Source organism: Phytophthora infestans, genomic scaffold (assembly GCF_000142945.1).
Source record: "Phytophthora infestans T30-4 supercont1.21 genomic scaffold, whole genome shotgun sequence".
Taxonomy (NCBI): Eukaryota; Oomycota; class Peronosporomycetes; order Peronosporales; family Peronosporaceae; genus Phytophthora; species Phytophthora infestans.
The window spans coordinates 171,145-185,014 of record NW_003303738.1 but is presented as its reverse complement, the minus strand read 5'-3'; the positions used below and the strand labels follow the sequence as shown (position 1 = coordinate 185,014).

The window sequence follows — 13,870 nt, the reverse complement described above, 5'->3', positions numbered from 1 at the left end:
AGTAGAAGAAGCGATCCGATTTCCAGTACACCAAACACCACCAGATTTGTCACTGCGGTGATGCCCCAATGGCCAGCACCTCCCGGAAAATAGACAACATTTGGCAATTGCTCGAGAGCAGATTTGTAAAGTACGAATACGAACGGAACGACGCATTCGATGTACTCGACCAACACGAGATACTCGCAATTGAAGAGCAACTGGAGACCATGAAGAACGAGATACTTGGATGGTTCGGTTGGTTTGACGCTGTTCTCTTTTCGCAAATTAGTAGGTGTTTGAGCTTTAACTGGCACTACCGGCATAGATGCTGGCACCACCGATATCTGTCGGAATTTCCACGACGTCAACAGATTTTTAGGCGCGTGCTGGTATGATGACACTCGCGTTAGGTTAGACTGGTGGCCCCCAAAGCTGCAGGACATTCCCATGATTTGTAAACGTTTGTACAGGTTTTCAGGAACGACGTGGGGCGGACTAGCATATAGGCGTACTCGATCTAAAGATGATACCTGATAGGCTTTCGGATTTCGAACTACCTCGAGGATCGTCGACAAAAGTCCACTACTAAATGTAGTATCCTCTCTCGTATTAATAAGATGAGAGCTTTGGCAACGTCGCCGATCTTGAAGTAGTTGTCGAAGAACTCGCTCATTTTTGTTCAGATTACGGAATTTCACAAGAGCGAATACAATATCAACCGTGATGAACAGCGCTGTCAAGTGGAAGGATCCTGACGTCGACATGCAGACGGACACGAAGAGTGCACTGAAAAAATCGACTGAAAAGGCCACGAGTTCTGGAACGAAGTCTTCCAACTCATGAACCATGCGCACCGCAAAGCGTTTTGCTGTAAATTTCCAGATGGGAATGATAATGACCACAAAGTCCCGATACGACCGAGGGATCGAGTCGTAAAGAACTCTGCACAACGGATACACCCCTATCAATGCCATCTGGACAAAAAAACTGTTGAGTAGTTGCTTGTAGTGTTGGGCAAGAACTATCCCGTTGACAAATACTGCAGGCCCATTGACACAACGAGTCACTAGTGGAACGAAGACCCCCATCGTTACAGCGCCAGTCTGCCACATGAATGGCATGGGAAAGCCAATTATTGCAGCTTCGAGGACAAATGTTCCGGTCTGTAGTATAGTTATCGCGAGCGAAGCATAGATCACCTGGCGTACTGTTTGGTTGTATCCCTGGACGAATAAATTGCCTTGAGAAGCCCCAGCGATGTTAACCGACAACAGCATCAGAATGACGCGAAGCCAGAACATCCAGTTCGACGCCCATCCGACAGATGGTGGTTGCAGTGGCAAACATTCCAAGACAACAGCTACAGTGAGAGCTGGTAGCGGAGTCAGCAGGCAAACCAGAATCACTCGACTTAGTGGAGTACTGTTGCAGTAGTGGTCTAGAAGTTCAAGTCGCTCGACTGAGTACGATCCCTGGTTTCCAACTTGAACTTGATTCCATCTCTTCCCCACACGTTTCCAGGACGATATACGTGAGGATGGCGGCGTCAACGAACGCGAGTCAGAATTGCAAGACCCCGATACACCTTCCATCACCGTCGATTCGAGCTTGGCGAAGTGCAGCAGCTATAAATACTTGCAGAATGTTTTTTTTTATTTTAGTTGTTGTGTTTTTTTAGTGACGAGGAGCGTCACAATATAAATTCTAATATTAGGCAAACAATAGCATGGTCAGTCTAATCAACTCTGTTTCGAAAGCCATTCAAAGCGAAAGGTAAAGTCAACACCTGAAATGGATGTCAGAAGCCTTACCAGTGAACCTTCTGCAAATGAGTACGTACCCAGATGTGCGAGTTGATACTGAAGTAAGAATATCGTCACCGGAAATAAATGCGCTTGGATAGCTGAGGCCTGCGTCTCCAGCACAAACGCGAGTTGGTACAGCGGAGAGAAACCAAATTTACGTTGCAGGAAAACATGAAGTAGAAGAAGCGATCCGACTTCCAGTACACCAAACACCACCAGATTTGTCACTGCGGTGATGCCCCAATGGCCAGCACCTCCCGGAAAATAGACAACATTTGGCAATTGCTCGAGAGCAGATTTGTAAAGTACGAATACGAACGGAACGACGCATTCGATGTACTCGACCAACACGAGATACTCGCAATTGAAGAGCAACTGGAGACCATGAAGAACGAGATACTTGGATGGTTCGGTTGGTTTGACGCTGTTCTCTTTTCGCAAATTAGTAGGTGTTTGAGCTTTAACTGGCACTACCGGCATAGATGCTGGCACCACCGATATCTGTCGGAATTTCCACGACGTCAACAGATTTTTAGGCGCGTGCTGGTATGATGACACTCGCGTTAGGTTAGACTGGTGACCCCCAAAGCTGCAGGACATTCCCATGATTTGTAAACGTTTGTACAGGTTTTCAGGAACGACGTGGGGCGGACTAGCATATAGGCGTACTCGATCTAAAGATGATACCTGATAGGCTTTCGGATTTCGAACTACCTCGAGGATCGTCGACAAAAGTCCACTACTAAATGTAGTATCCTCTCTCGTATTAATAAGATGAGAGCTTTGGCAACGTCGCCGATCTTGAAGTAGTTGTCGAAGAACTCGCTCATTTTTGTTCAGATTACGGAATTTCACAAGAGCGAATACAATATCAACCGTGATGAACAGCGCTGTCAACCTGACGTCGACATGCAGACGGACACGAAGAGTGCACTGAAAAAATCGACTGAAAAGGCCACGAGTTCTGGAACAAAGTCTTCTAGCTCATGCACCATGCGCACCGCGAAGCGTTTCGCTGTAAATTTCCAGATGGGAACGATGACAACCACAAAGCCCCGATACGATCGCGGAATCAAATCATAGAGGACCCTGCACAACGGAAACACGCCAATCAATGCCAAGTGGACAAAAAAGGTATTGAGAAGTCGTTTGTGATGTTGAGCAAGAGCCGATCCTTTGACAAACACCGCAGGTGTTTGTCCGCCATTGACCAAGCGAATCACTAGAGGCACAAAAATCCCCATCGTAACGGCACCAATTTGCCAGATAAAGGGCACGGGAAAGCCAACTATTACAGCTTCGAGGATAAATGCCCCGGTCTGTAGTGCACTTACTACGAGCGACGCATAAATCACCTGGCGCACTGTTTGGTTATATCCCGGGACGAACAAATTGGCTTGAGAAGCCCCAGCGATGTTAATGAGCAGCAACATGAGACTGATGCGAAACAGTTCGACGCCCAACCGGCCGATGGCGAGTTCAAAGGCAAACACTCCAAGACAACCGCCACAGTGAGCGACGGTAGTGGGGTCAAGAGACAAACTACTATCACTCGAATCAGTGAGGTGTTGTTGCAGTAGTGGTCTAGAAGTTCCAACCGCTCGACAGAGTACGATCCCTGGTGACCAACTTGAACTTGGTTCCATTTCTTCTCAACACGTTTCCAGGACGACGTACGCGGGGATACAGGGGTCAGTGAAGGCGATCGTAGATTAGTGGAATCGACATGTTCCTTTACGCTTTCCATTGTTATCATCCGTTTTTAGTTTTTTTTTATTCTGAAAACTTCTCAAATCGGTGCTTGAGTGGTGTATGTACACCATTTACCCTGTCGAAAAGCATGGTTTTTCTTTTCCGCAACTTAGCAAAAGAACTGTATCATGGCAAGTCGTTTACTCTTTTCTTTGGGTCTTTGCAACTTGCCACCTTCTTGGCTAACTGTTCGCTTTGTCACTTGGACTAGAAACTCTTCGGCTTCGGTGTGCCATCTGCAGAGCTCAGCTTCGCTTTAGACGGCGACGAGAAGCGAACAAGACTCAAAGTTCCGCGCTTCGACGAGGCAAAAAGTGACAAACCGAACGAGTTGCCACTTTTCCATGATGACGAAGACATTCGCGGCATTCTAACCGTTAAAATTGACGCCGACAAGCGCTTAGAGCACACAGGATTGAAGCTGGAGCTGCTGGGCCTCATCGAAGTGCCAGTGGATCGCAACGCCGGCTTCGAGTTCACCAGCTCAGTGCGAGAGTTGCAACCCAGCGGGGAAATCATCGAAGGGGGACAAACATTTGCATTCGATTTTGCCAAAGTGGAAAAACCTCATGAAAGTTACTATGGCAAAAGTGTCAAGCTGAGATATGTGCTCCGTGCCACTCTGGCAAGAGGAAACTATGCCAGTAACCTGGTGCAAGAGCAAGATCTCTGGGTTCAACGTGTGGCTCCCCCGCCGCCAGCGGATCGATCCATAAAGATGGAAGTGGGCATCGAAGACTGTCTACACATCGAGTTCGAGTACGATAAATCGAGGTACGTGGCAAAAAAATAATGCGATTTAAAAGATATTTGCATAAAAAAAAATGTGGTGTACATGTAGATACCACCTGAAGGACGTGGTGATCGGGAAAATCTTCTTCCTCTTGGTGCGAATCAAGATCAAACACATGGAGCTGGCGATTCTACGTCGTGAGAGCGTGGGGTCGGGGACGCAGCGCCACAGCGAGAGCGAGACCGTCACCAAGTTTGAGATCATGGATGGAGCGCCAGTCAAGGGGGAAAGCGTTCCAGTCCGACTGTATCTTGCGCCGTACGCACTCACTCCGACATACCGCAACGTGCAGAGTCGGTTTTCCGTAAAGTATTTCCTCAACCTCGTGTTGGTGGATGAAGAAGACCGACGGTACTTCAAGCAACAGGAAATTTCACTTTGGCGCAAGAACTTTGGGTAAATTAACCCGACAACGTCAGTATTGCCGACAGCAAATACGACCGAGAATAAGGACGCAATAAAACAGAAATTGCGAGGTTTGCCACTTTCTTTCCGTTGACACACTGGTCGCTAAAACCCAAACTGTTGCCATTTCTTGACTTTTTACCACGATGGGAAACCTGAAAAAAAAATGATTTAACGCGAACGAGACCGGGAGCGATCACGGCGACTGCCTCGGTTACTGTAGCGACGTGGAGACCGCGAACCAGAGCGGGAACGCGAGCGAGACGGCGAGCGTCTACGACTCGTACGTCGAGCCGGAGACCTCGAACGCGAGCGTGAGGCGGACCGTGAACGTCCCCCGGCGTCATCTTCCCGGATTCGAACGCGTTCGCCATCCAGATCGGTGCCGTCTAGTTTTCGAATGGCACGTAGCATCTCGTCCGGAGTGGCAAAAGACGCCGAGCCATTACCACGACGATCCACGTCACTGTGGACGACATCTCCCCCTTTACGGAGGAAATCCTTGAGATCTTGCCAGCTCATTGTGTCTGGCAATCCAGAGATCTTGACGCGATACTGAGTGCCTCGAGGACTGGAGACAGATTCAGCAGTAGAATGAGAAAAGTTGCGGACGTTTGTGCTGCTTGGAAACGTACCGAGCGTCGTCGATGCCACGTGACATTTCCACTCGGATGCGACTGCCTCCGAACGTTGTGCTGGAATTGGGCATTAGAAATGCGTGGAATAAAACTAAATATTTGCGCTTACTTGTTCATCGATCGCACTGCGTCACTGGCATCTTGTTCGTTTTCGTATGTCTGTATGTCGGTTAACGTTAGGAAAATTGTTGCAACTGGTTAGTGGCGAAACTCGTGGACAAAATGATTGCCAACGATTGCAAATCAAATCGCACCAGGAAAGCGAATGGCGGGGGTCGCGCCGGGAACTTGATGCGCACGCTCGTGATGCGTCCGTAGCGCTCGAACTTGTCAGAGAGTTCGCGCTCACGCACATCCTCGGGGAGGTTGCCCACGAACACTCGCGCCATTGTTGCCGACAGTTTCGACTCGGTACTGTTGGCTGATCAGCTTCACAATAACACCCCCGCTTTAGTGGCGTTGAAGCCGGTTGTCTACTACCACCTATTTGCCACAATCTCACAATTATCGCCACCAACGTTGCGTTTCTAGTTTCGTGTTGCCTGTTCTGTTCCACATTTCAGTCAAGCGAAATCTGAAGTGTTCTGCGCCTGGGTGGCAAAAGTGAAGAAAAAAAATGGAGCCTGGTAATGCCGCTGAAGAAGCGGGCCCGCGCATCGACGAGCATTTCGACCACATTCGCGCGAACCTTATTCAGTGCGAGGAGTGCAACGAGAACTTCTTCTTCGACTTCTTGCGGCATCCGCGGTGCGTTCCAGTGGCAGTTTGCCATGTTGCCAGCAAGACTGACTGGCTTTCAAAATGAAAAAGAGTTGTGACAATAATTGTTGTGGTGGCAATTATTGGTAATAGATATTTCGTGACGCATTTCAAGACGTGTCATCTCAAGAACGTGCTGTACCGCTTCAATGGCTGCTCTGAAGAGGAGAATCAGCGCGTGCGCTTCGGACCTCGTCGCAAGAAAGATGCGAAGGCCTGGTTTGGTCAGCTCAAGTCCACTGAGAAGAGGATGGTGAGCATTTGCCAGTCATCGTTTTGCGCCGGTCCAATTTTATCTAACAATCTTGTTGCAATTTCCTGTTGCAGATTTCCATGCAAGACAACAAGTGGGGTGAAATCGCTGAGCGGGAGTGTTGGTCTTGTCGCTTGTAAGTTTCCTCAAGGCTACTGCTAGCTGTTTTACCACATTTCTGACACAAAAGTATCAAACGTTGACAATATCGTAAGGTGCAAACAAGCTCGGAAGAGCAGCGAGATACCTCACGCCTTCGAGCCCAACGAGTTAGGACGTCGGCAAGCGTTGTTGCATCTGCGGCAATTCCACGAAACTACCTACAACCAGTTCCTCAGCATGTTGCCAGCAGTTGACAGCTCTGCCAGTCGGGCAGCTCTGGCCAGTCACCGTTCAGGAAACCAAATGTCATCTTCAAGCCCAGTGGGGTACTTAGGTCTGCAAACAGGAGCACTCGCTATCAGATCAGTTAACCAAAGCAGTGCTAACGGCACGACAACTTCTACGACTCCGAGACAGTCAGTCGAGGCGGAAAGAAGTCGCCTCCGTCGCATGAGAGCAACCCCAGAGGCTAAAAAGGCAGAAGCCGAGCGTAGTCGACGTCGGCGAGAGCAGCTCACACCGGCGCAACGACAGGCAGATACAAAGAGACGAGCTCGCAAGCGACTACGCGCTGAGGAGCGAGAGCGTAGTCGGTTGCGTCGAACCGAGGCCTCTCCTGACGCTCGCCAACGAGAGACGAAGCGGTCGAGAGAGCGACGACAGAATGCAACGGAGCAGCAACGCAAACGAGAGGCGCAACGGAGTCGCATGCGACGTCAGAATGCGACGGAAGAGCAGCGTGTGCGTGAACGGGAACGTTGTCGCCGTCGATACGAGATTCAGAAGCAGCAAAGACTGATGCAACAACAGAGCACGCCGGTTGCCTCGCTGGCTGCCACTCCGGTTACCCCCGTCTCGGACGCGACGAGTCCTCCTGCTTCTGTTGCAAGTGATCAGAGTACGCCACCAAGGCGCAGAGTGTTGCCAACAGACCTTGAGCGGCGCAACCAACAGTTGCTGCAACAACAAGCTGGACTGGGACTGCAACTCCGGTCACTCTATGCGTCGCTATCACTTCCTTCATCCCAGATTGACCTTTGACTGGTTGACAAAATTGCACTGGAAAGGTATCGCATTCAAAAGTCGCCAACGAAAGTACATGACGTGCTAAAACCCAAGATTGCCGAGCAGAACACGGTGTTTCGCGATTCATGCTCCAAGTTTTTTTTTTCACCTTTATTAGTTAGTGTACATCAAATTTTACGTCATTTTACCTAGGAACTCAAATTTCAAGTTTTTTTGTCAGTATGGAGTGGCTGGTGAAAGTCCGTGGTAAACTTGTTCCAGTCGATCCAAAATCATGTCGGTGGTCGATGCACGCATGCGCATGGCCTCGATATCAACGGGTCCGACTGGGGATGGCGCTGCCAGCTCTTGGCCTCCATTATCCACTTGTGCCACCACAATTTTCAATGCTGGGAAAACAGCATAAATCTTTTCCACCGCTTCTGGGGTCGTAATCAGAGACACGAGGGAGATCATGGCCTCCACTGCGCCGTGCTCCTGCAACCGTCTCACTACGGCAATCACCACCTCTGCAGAGGTAACCACGTGATCCATAATAAAGACGTTGTGATAATTTAGACTACTGGGTAGTCTGTTGCCACAAATTTTGGCTTGCACGTCTCGCGTCTGAGAATCACTGGGGGATGCTGACATATCGCCAAAACTCACGTAGCCCGTGGGTTGATCTGGCTCCATCAAGTGGAAAAGATCCAGCATAGGGCAACCTGCAGGCTCCATGGAGACGGCACACGGTGGGTGCTCCAGTGCCACACCGTCCGATTTGCTGTGGTTGGGTAGGAAAATCCCCACCGTCTTGACCGGCACGTGAGCCAAGGCCTCCTCCATCACAATACGCATGAGACGGTCGCTAGAGCGTCGGAACTCACTCACAGTGGCGTGTTTCTTCCTCAATGTCGTGAGAAGTAGCGCCGCCGCTCGTGATTTGACCTCGTACACTCCTTGTTGCTCTTGTGGCAAGTTTTCTCTCATGGTAGGAGACCAGCCAGTTTTGCCCAGCTTCGTTTTCAACGTCTTCGGACGCGGCTTCTTTGGGTGTTTCGCCAGCGGGTTGCCATCTCTTCTGGACAACACTTCATCTCTGTGCTTGTTCAAGTTGCAAATGGCCGCACGGCTCACTTTGTACTCTTTTGCCAGTGCCGATTGCTTTTCACCTTGCTCGATGCGAGATAAAATGGCGCGACGGTCCATTTCGCGCAAATACCGCGAGGATTTCACAATCGGGGCGGCAACTGAAGATGAAACCGTCGAAGTTGGCGCAAGTGAAGCGGCAATATTTGAAGCCGCGACTTTTCGGGCTTGCAGCCCTTGCTCGGAGACCGGGTTGATCTCGATCTTCGGTCGGTATAATGTACTGTTGTAAGTAATCTTTTCCGAGCCGCTTTCACTGCTGGTGCTGGGCGTGGTGACTCGATTGGCTTGCGCAATTTGGAGCGAGTGTGGGGAAAGCATGAAGGCTTCTTGGGGATTCCGCTGCTGCTGCTGCAGCAGGGACACCAAGCCTGGCAACGGCGCGCTGTCCCGGCGACGAGGCAATGGACCCGAGACCATGTGGCGCTTGGCTCCGTCCGGGCTGGAGACGGCGTAGCTGGCCGCGTTGACGTTCTTGTATGCGGACGGGGTGTAGAGCATCTTTTGCGGAACAGAACACAAGAGTTTGTTGTGGCTGCCCAGCTGTTGATTGAGCACCTGCGCTGTGAAGAACCCTTTGCAAAGTGAAGTGTGAGAACTGTGGCTGGCGTATTCTCCGCTGAGAGACAACCCCAGAAAAAAGGCGAAAGTTAGGATGAAAAAAAAACGACAAAAACTCCCTCCGGAACGCGCGTGAGAGACGGGACATATTCAAATGCATTCGATCTTTTGACAGTGCTGCGATGAGATGGCAGCAGCGAGTCCAGACGGGGAGCGCTTCAGTAGCAGGGCTTATGAGCTTCAGAAGGAATCGTTGCACATTGCCTGGGGCGCATCTGCGGATGTAGACGGTGCTTTCACGTGGCAACAACGCCAAAAGATAGGCTCGGTACAAGCTCGTAAATGAGTTGGATGAGACGCAGGAGATTTTGCGCTGACAGAGTCATGCTACAATCGCATTTTTCTGGGGACAACTTTGCGGTTAATTCACTCAAAAAGGAGTTCACAAAAAAGCGGCAAAGAAACGCATAAACCTCCTAAACCCGATTCCGCTGACAGAATGGCCTGCTGCTGTCACCAAGAGTCAGGCTTGTAAACTTGTCACCCCCGCCCAATCCGATTTAACATTTGCCGTGTATTTTAAGCATCTTAAAAACTGTCAATAATCACTTGTGTTTTCTTGAAAGTTGTAATAAACTATGTTGAATACTTATTTCGTCGGAATCACGTCTGGATCGAATCCATTTCGATGACGAAACGTATTCGTCGCTAATTCTAGAAGGAACCCTCCAACTGCAACCTAGGTAGTATTACTACGAGTAAAGCCAGCAGCTCTCTGGCCAGTAAGATACCACGAAGACATCGAGTACATGCTGACTCAAGGCGAGATTTCACCCGTCAGTAGCGCTTAAGCATTCGTGGCGTACGTGGAGGCTCTAGACAGAGGAAGCATATCGGGCCAGTGTCGTACGATCCTGGATGAGGTTTCATAGCCAACGGAAGAGCCGCGAAAATTTCGGCTGACGAATCGCCCGTTTTATTTCTGAATCACAAGATAAATTAATTATTACCAGCTGAAATAATATATATACCTGGTACAGTATTCTGGGAAATCTTCTGCGAATTTGCACTCAGCACTATCACAAGAGTCATTCAGCCAGCTCATTGTCTTTGAGACTCATAGCATCGCTCACTTTTACGACCGCCGAGACGGAAAATTGACGGTTGTGAAGTCCATTAATACTGTGGAACTGCTCTAGAGCTCCTATATTTTTGGGTGCGCGCCGTTGACTGGACGGAGACGGCGAGCAGTGAATTCTTCACACGATGAGTTTGCATTATTTGCTGCTATGATGATCGAAGATCTGCCAATCCTTTTGGCACAATTCGAGGCTAAACGTTGCGCAATATCTGAAGGATTGTGCGCAATTTTTATTAGAAGTTGCATGAAAGCTCACAATAAGCTGCATTCGTCGCGGATACCTTAGCTTTTCAGTGGCGGTGAAAATTTCACCGCCTGCACCTACTTGAGACCGCGGCCGGGTAACTGATAGGTGGCTACGCATCGCAAGCGTTTTCTCGTAAGGGACGGCTATCCACGCGACCTGTCCAAGCATGAGACCGCTAATATCATTCGTCTCAGCAGCATACGAAGTATCATGCAGCGCTCATTCGAGCGGCTCTCGTCCAACGTTCATCACTTTCACTTACGGGGGCCTGTTTACAGAGAGCGTTGCGTTCAGCAGTGAACGTTTTTTAGCTCGTTTAACTTCGTCTGGCCCAGAAACGATATGAGTCATTCACGCACAGCTGTGCTCCGACTCCAAGTTTCCACTACCTGTACCAGTTCAAATTAAAAAAAAAAATCAATGGGATCCAGCAATGCAGTGATATCAGTATGCTGCGGTTGAACGAGACCGGCGGAAGTACTCAATTTTAGCACGCATTTGTCTCCGTCGCCGCTCGAGACGTCGCTGTTCAGAACTGAGCGTTGTTGTTCACTTCGCAGAACTTTTTTCGGCTCTAGTAACGTTTTAATGTCCTTTGTTGTAGACATGTCCAGTGCGAGTCATTTCTCCAGTGTACGTCTCCACAGCGCTGACTACGTTCTACAGTGCTGCCACGTACTAGTGTGCCTCGCCCCAGTCGACAACAATTGACAATTCGCTTCCAAAAAAATTTGGTAAATGCTTACGTATGCAGGATAACACGAGGTTAATCCTGCAAAAAACGGGAACGAACGGTGTATCCTACGCAGTTTAAGGCAATGACGCCCCACCAGCAGCAGCAACAACAGCACTAGCATCTGAGCTAATGGTGTTGCCGATGGTGCTGGGCTTGGGAGCTCGCTGTGTGGCTAGCAAGCGCCGGATTCCGTTTTCGTCATCCTCTCGCAGCACGAAGCTGAAATTCTCTCCTTCCTCTGTCCCCGCAGCCTCGTCTTTCTTCGTCTCCGGACGTACCAGTAAAAAACTTTCGCTCTCATTTGCAACGTAGTCGGGCACTCGCGCACGTAGCGTGGCGTCCAGCAGTCGATTGTTGTCTCGAATGCGCACAGACACGTACTGTCGAGTCACGCTGGCCACTTGGTGTGTAATCGTGCTCACATATTGTTGCAGCAGCTCCTCGGCTGACCCTGTATCACGTACGAGTTTTTCTACAATTAACTTTAAGCCCTGCGACGTGCGAGTCACCGCGAGAGTTTCGTCACGGGTTGACAACCCCACTGCCTCTAGACTGGCGATGTTGTCGCGAAGAGCCTTCATGTCGTCACGCTGTTGCCCCAACTGCGCCTGTAACGCGTCGAGATCCGGTAGCTTTTCCATTTTGGCAGAGATCTCGTGGACCTCCTGCCGCTGTGGCTTCCACGAGCTTTCCAGCTCATTTAATTGAGTCTGGAGAGCGTTCAGTTGTTTCGTCATGGCAGGGATAGACGCTGAAGCCACACTTGGTTGGAAGTGGGAGCCTCCGAGCTCACCTTCAACCTGCTGTAACCATTCCTCCAGCTCGCCTAGACGGGCACGCACGCGTCCTTCCACCGCTATACGTTGTGACCCTTCCAGACGCAGCCGTTCGTCAAAATGCGTGCTGAGTCTCGTCAACGAGGCCTCGTGCTCTTCCGCTAACGCATTCAACACGGTAGCGAAGGGCAACCCAGAGGCAGAACTGGTATCGTAGTCACTTGGAAGCTGCTGCTTCTTGTCGTCATTTGACTCCGACGGCGTCGATGATTCGCCAGCAGGAGAAGATGACGTAGCTGCCTCAGCAATCAACTGCTCGGTACGCTTCGTGGCGCTGGCTACACACGCAGCCTCCACGTCAGCTACCGCTGTACCACAAAAACAGGATAAAACTCAGAGCTTATCCTGACGCATACAGTATAACATTCTACTCCTACCTGATTGGACCTTGGAGTCAATTTCTTCATGCAGCGTCTGCACCAGTGTCTTGAGCTGACTGCTCTTGCCATGTTTCCCCACTGGCACACCGAGGACTTTGGAGATTTGAGCCAATTGCGACTGGAACGCACTCTGACGCCCTTCCAGCGTGGATACTCGATCTCCTACAGCGCTTCCCGTCTCTTCTGACGCCGTGTTATCCTGTTTTTGGGCCGCTAACAGACTCTGAACCTGTTTCTCCAGCTCGATCACACGGCGTTCGCAGCTACAGCCTCCTACAGCGTTAGAGCTGCCTGGAACCCCCTGCATCTGCACCATAATATATTCCTGCAGTGCTCGTGCCAGTTGTTGGCTCTTCATCTCCCTGACATCATCGCTAGAAGGGCTCATTCTCCTTGCTATTGGACCAAAAGACGCAGGAGCTGGCAAGGCAGCAGCAGTGGTGTCTCCTGTGAGCGACGGAGCCTGTAGGTAGCTCAGGTACGAGGGCAGAGCCTCCTCTTCTCGCTCTTCCTCTTCCCTCTCGGGTCTGTTCCAGAGCATTCGAGCTGTGACTTCGCCACTAGAATACGACCCGATAACGCCATGATTCGCAGTTTTCAAGCCCTTCTGGAGACCTGGAGGAGCTGCATTCGGCTCCTCAGATGGCGAAGGAGCTGCCGATACCACGCTGTAGTCTGTAGCGACCGTGGGAGACGAGGTAAAGCTCGCTGAACTGGTAGAGGGCCCGTCGAATGCCCATAAGCCGCCTGTCGACACCGAATGCGGCGGTAAGTCACGACGGCGCTGTTCTAGACGACTGGTGGCGCTACTGCGACGGGTTGAGGAGCCATTCGAGTCACCAGAGCCACGACGCGGGCGTCTAGGGAATAACAGATCCACATTCGACGTGGAGGACGACGACCACATATATACACACCGACCGAGGTAAGGCGTTGAGAGGGAAATTCAGTGAGGTGCAATATAATTTGATGGGTTTTGCTCCGAAATAAACTACCGGTAAAAGTTACTGTGCTTTTGGTACCGGTAATTAGTGGATGCTCGTAAAAAATGACACAGTAGGGTTCGGTTTTCTAATCGACAGCGGTTGACACATTGAGGTTTTCCACACCTGATTTTAGTACCGGTATACCGCAGCTGTTCCGGTATACACTGCTCCCGCTTGTTGCTGACCACACGTGGTGAGCTCTCTCGTAATCGTATTCGGAAGAACAAACAGCAAGCAGTCAAGAAATAGGGGGGGCTACAACGCTAACGAGCAATGACCACTCAAGCGACCACCGCGGTCACCAGCGCTCCCAACTCGCCGTCGTCCAGGGCTCATAAAA

The 13,870-nt window shown here is 50.4% G+C and overlaps 5 protein-coding genes across 5 annotated transcripts; 2 read left to right on the top strand and 3 right to left on the bottom strand.

Moving 5' to 3' along the window:
• Positions 1-4,108: 4,108 nt before the first annotated feature.
• On the top strand, positions 4,109-4,811 carry PITG_11806 (vacuolar protein sorting-associated protein 26B-A; the record flags this gene model as incomplete). The annotated part of the gene is made up of 3 exons (XM_002901257.1): positions 4,109-4,131; positions 4,185-4,313; positions 4,381-4,811. 3 exons carry the CDS (start codon positions 4,109-4,111, stop codon positions 4,730-4,732), a joined length of 504 nt encoding a protein of 167 aa, XP_002901303.1.
• Positions 4,812-4,822: 11 nt separating this feature from the next.
• Positions 4,823-5,772, bottom strand: PITG_11805 (splicing factor, arginine/serine-rich, putative; the record flags this gene model as incomplete). The annotated part of the gene is made up of 4 exons (XM_002901256.1): positions 4,823-5,308; positions 5,373-5,432; positions 5,485-5,534; positions 5,630-5,772. The coding sequence occupies 4 exons, from the start codon at positions 5,762-5,764 to the stop codon at positions 4,909-4,911; spliced, it is 645 nt and encodes a 214-aa protein (XP_002901302.1).
• A 196-nt stretch (positions 5,773-5,968) lies between these two features.
• PITG_11804 (uncharacterized protein) lies at positions 5,969-7,382 on the top strand (the record flags this gene model as incomplete). The annotated part of the gene is made up of 5 exons (XM_002901255.1): positions 5,969-6,122; positions 6,228-6,387; positions 6,462-6,523; positions 6,603-7,204; positions 7,300-7,382. 5 exons carry the CDS (start codon positions 5,992-5,994, stop codon positions 7,380-7,382), a joined length of 1,038 nt encoding a protein of 345 aa, XP_002901301.1.
• Positions 7,383-7,650: 268 nt separating this feature from the next.
• Positions 7,651-9,590, bottom strand: PITG_11803 (uncharacterized protein; the record flags this gene model as incomplete). Its single annotated transcript, XM_002901254.1, has 2 exons — positions 7,651-9,262; positions 9,505-9,590. 2 exons carry the CDS (start codon positions 9,588-9,590, stop codon positions 7,732-7,734), a joined length of 1,617 nt encoding a protein of 538 aa, XP_002901300.1.
• Positions 9,591-11,454: 1,864 nt separating this feature from the next.
• Positions 11,455-13,451, bottom strand: PITG_11802 (uncharacterized protein; the record flags this gene model as incomplete). The annotated part of the gene is made up of 5 exons (XM_002901253.1): positions 11,455-11,492; positions 11,544-11,555; positions 11,603-12,472; positions 12,542-12,918; positions 13,003-13,451. 5 exons carry the CDS (start codon positions 13,449-13,451, stop codon positions 11,455-11,457), a joined length of 1,746 nt encoding a protein of 581 aa, XP_002901299.1.
• Positions 13,452-13,870: the final 419 nt, after the last annotated feature.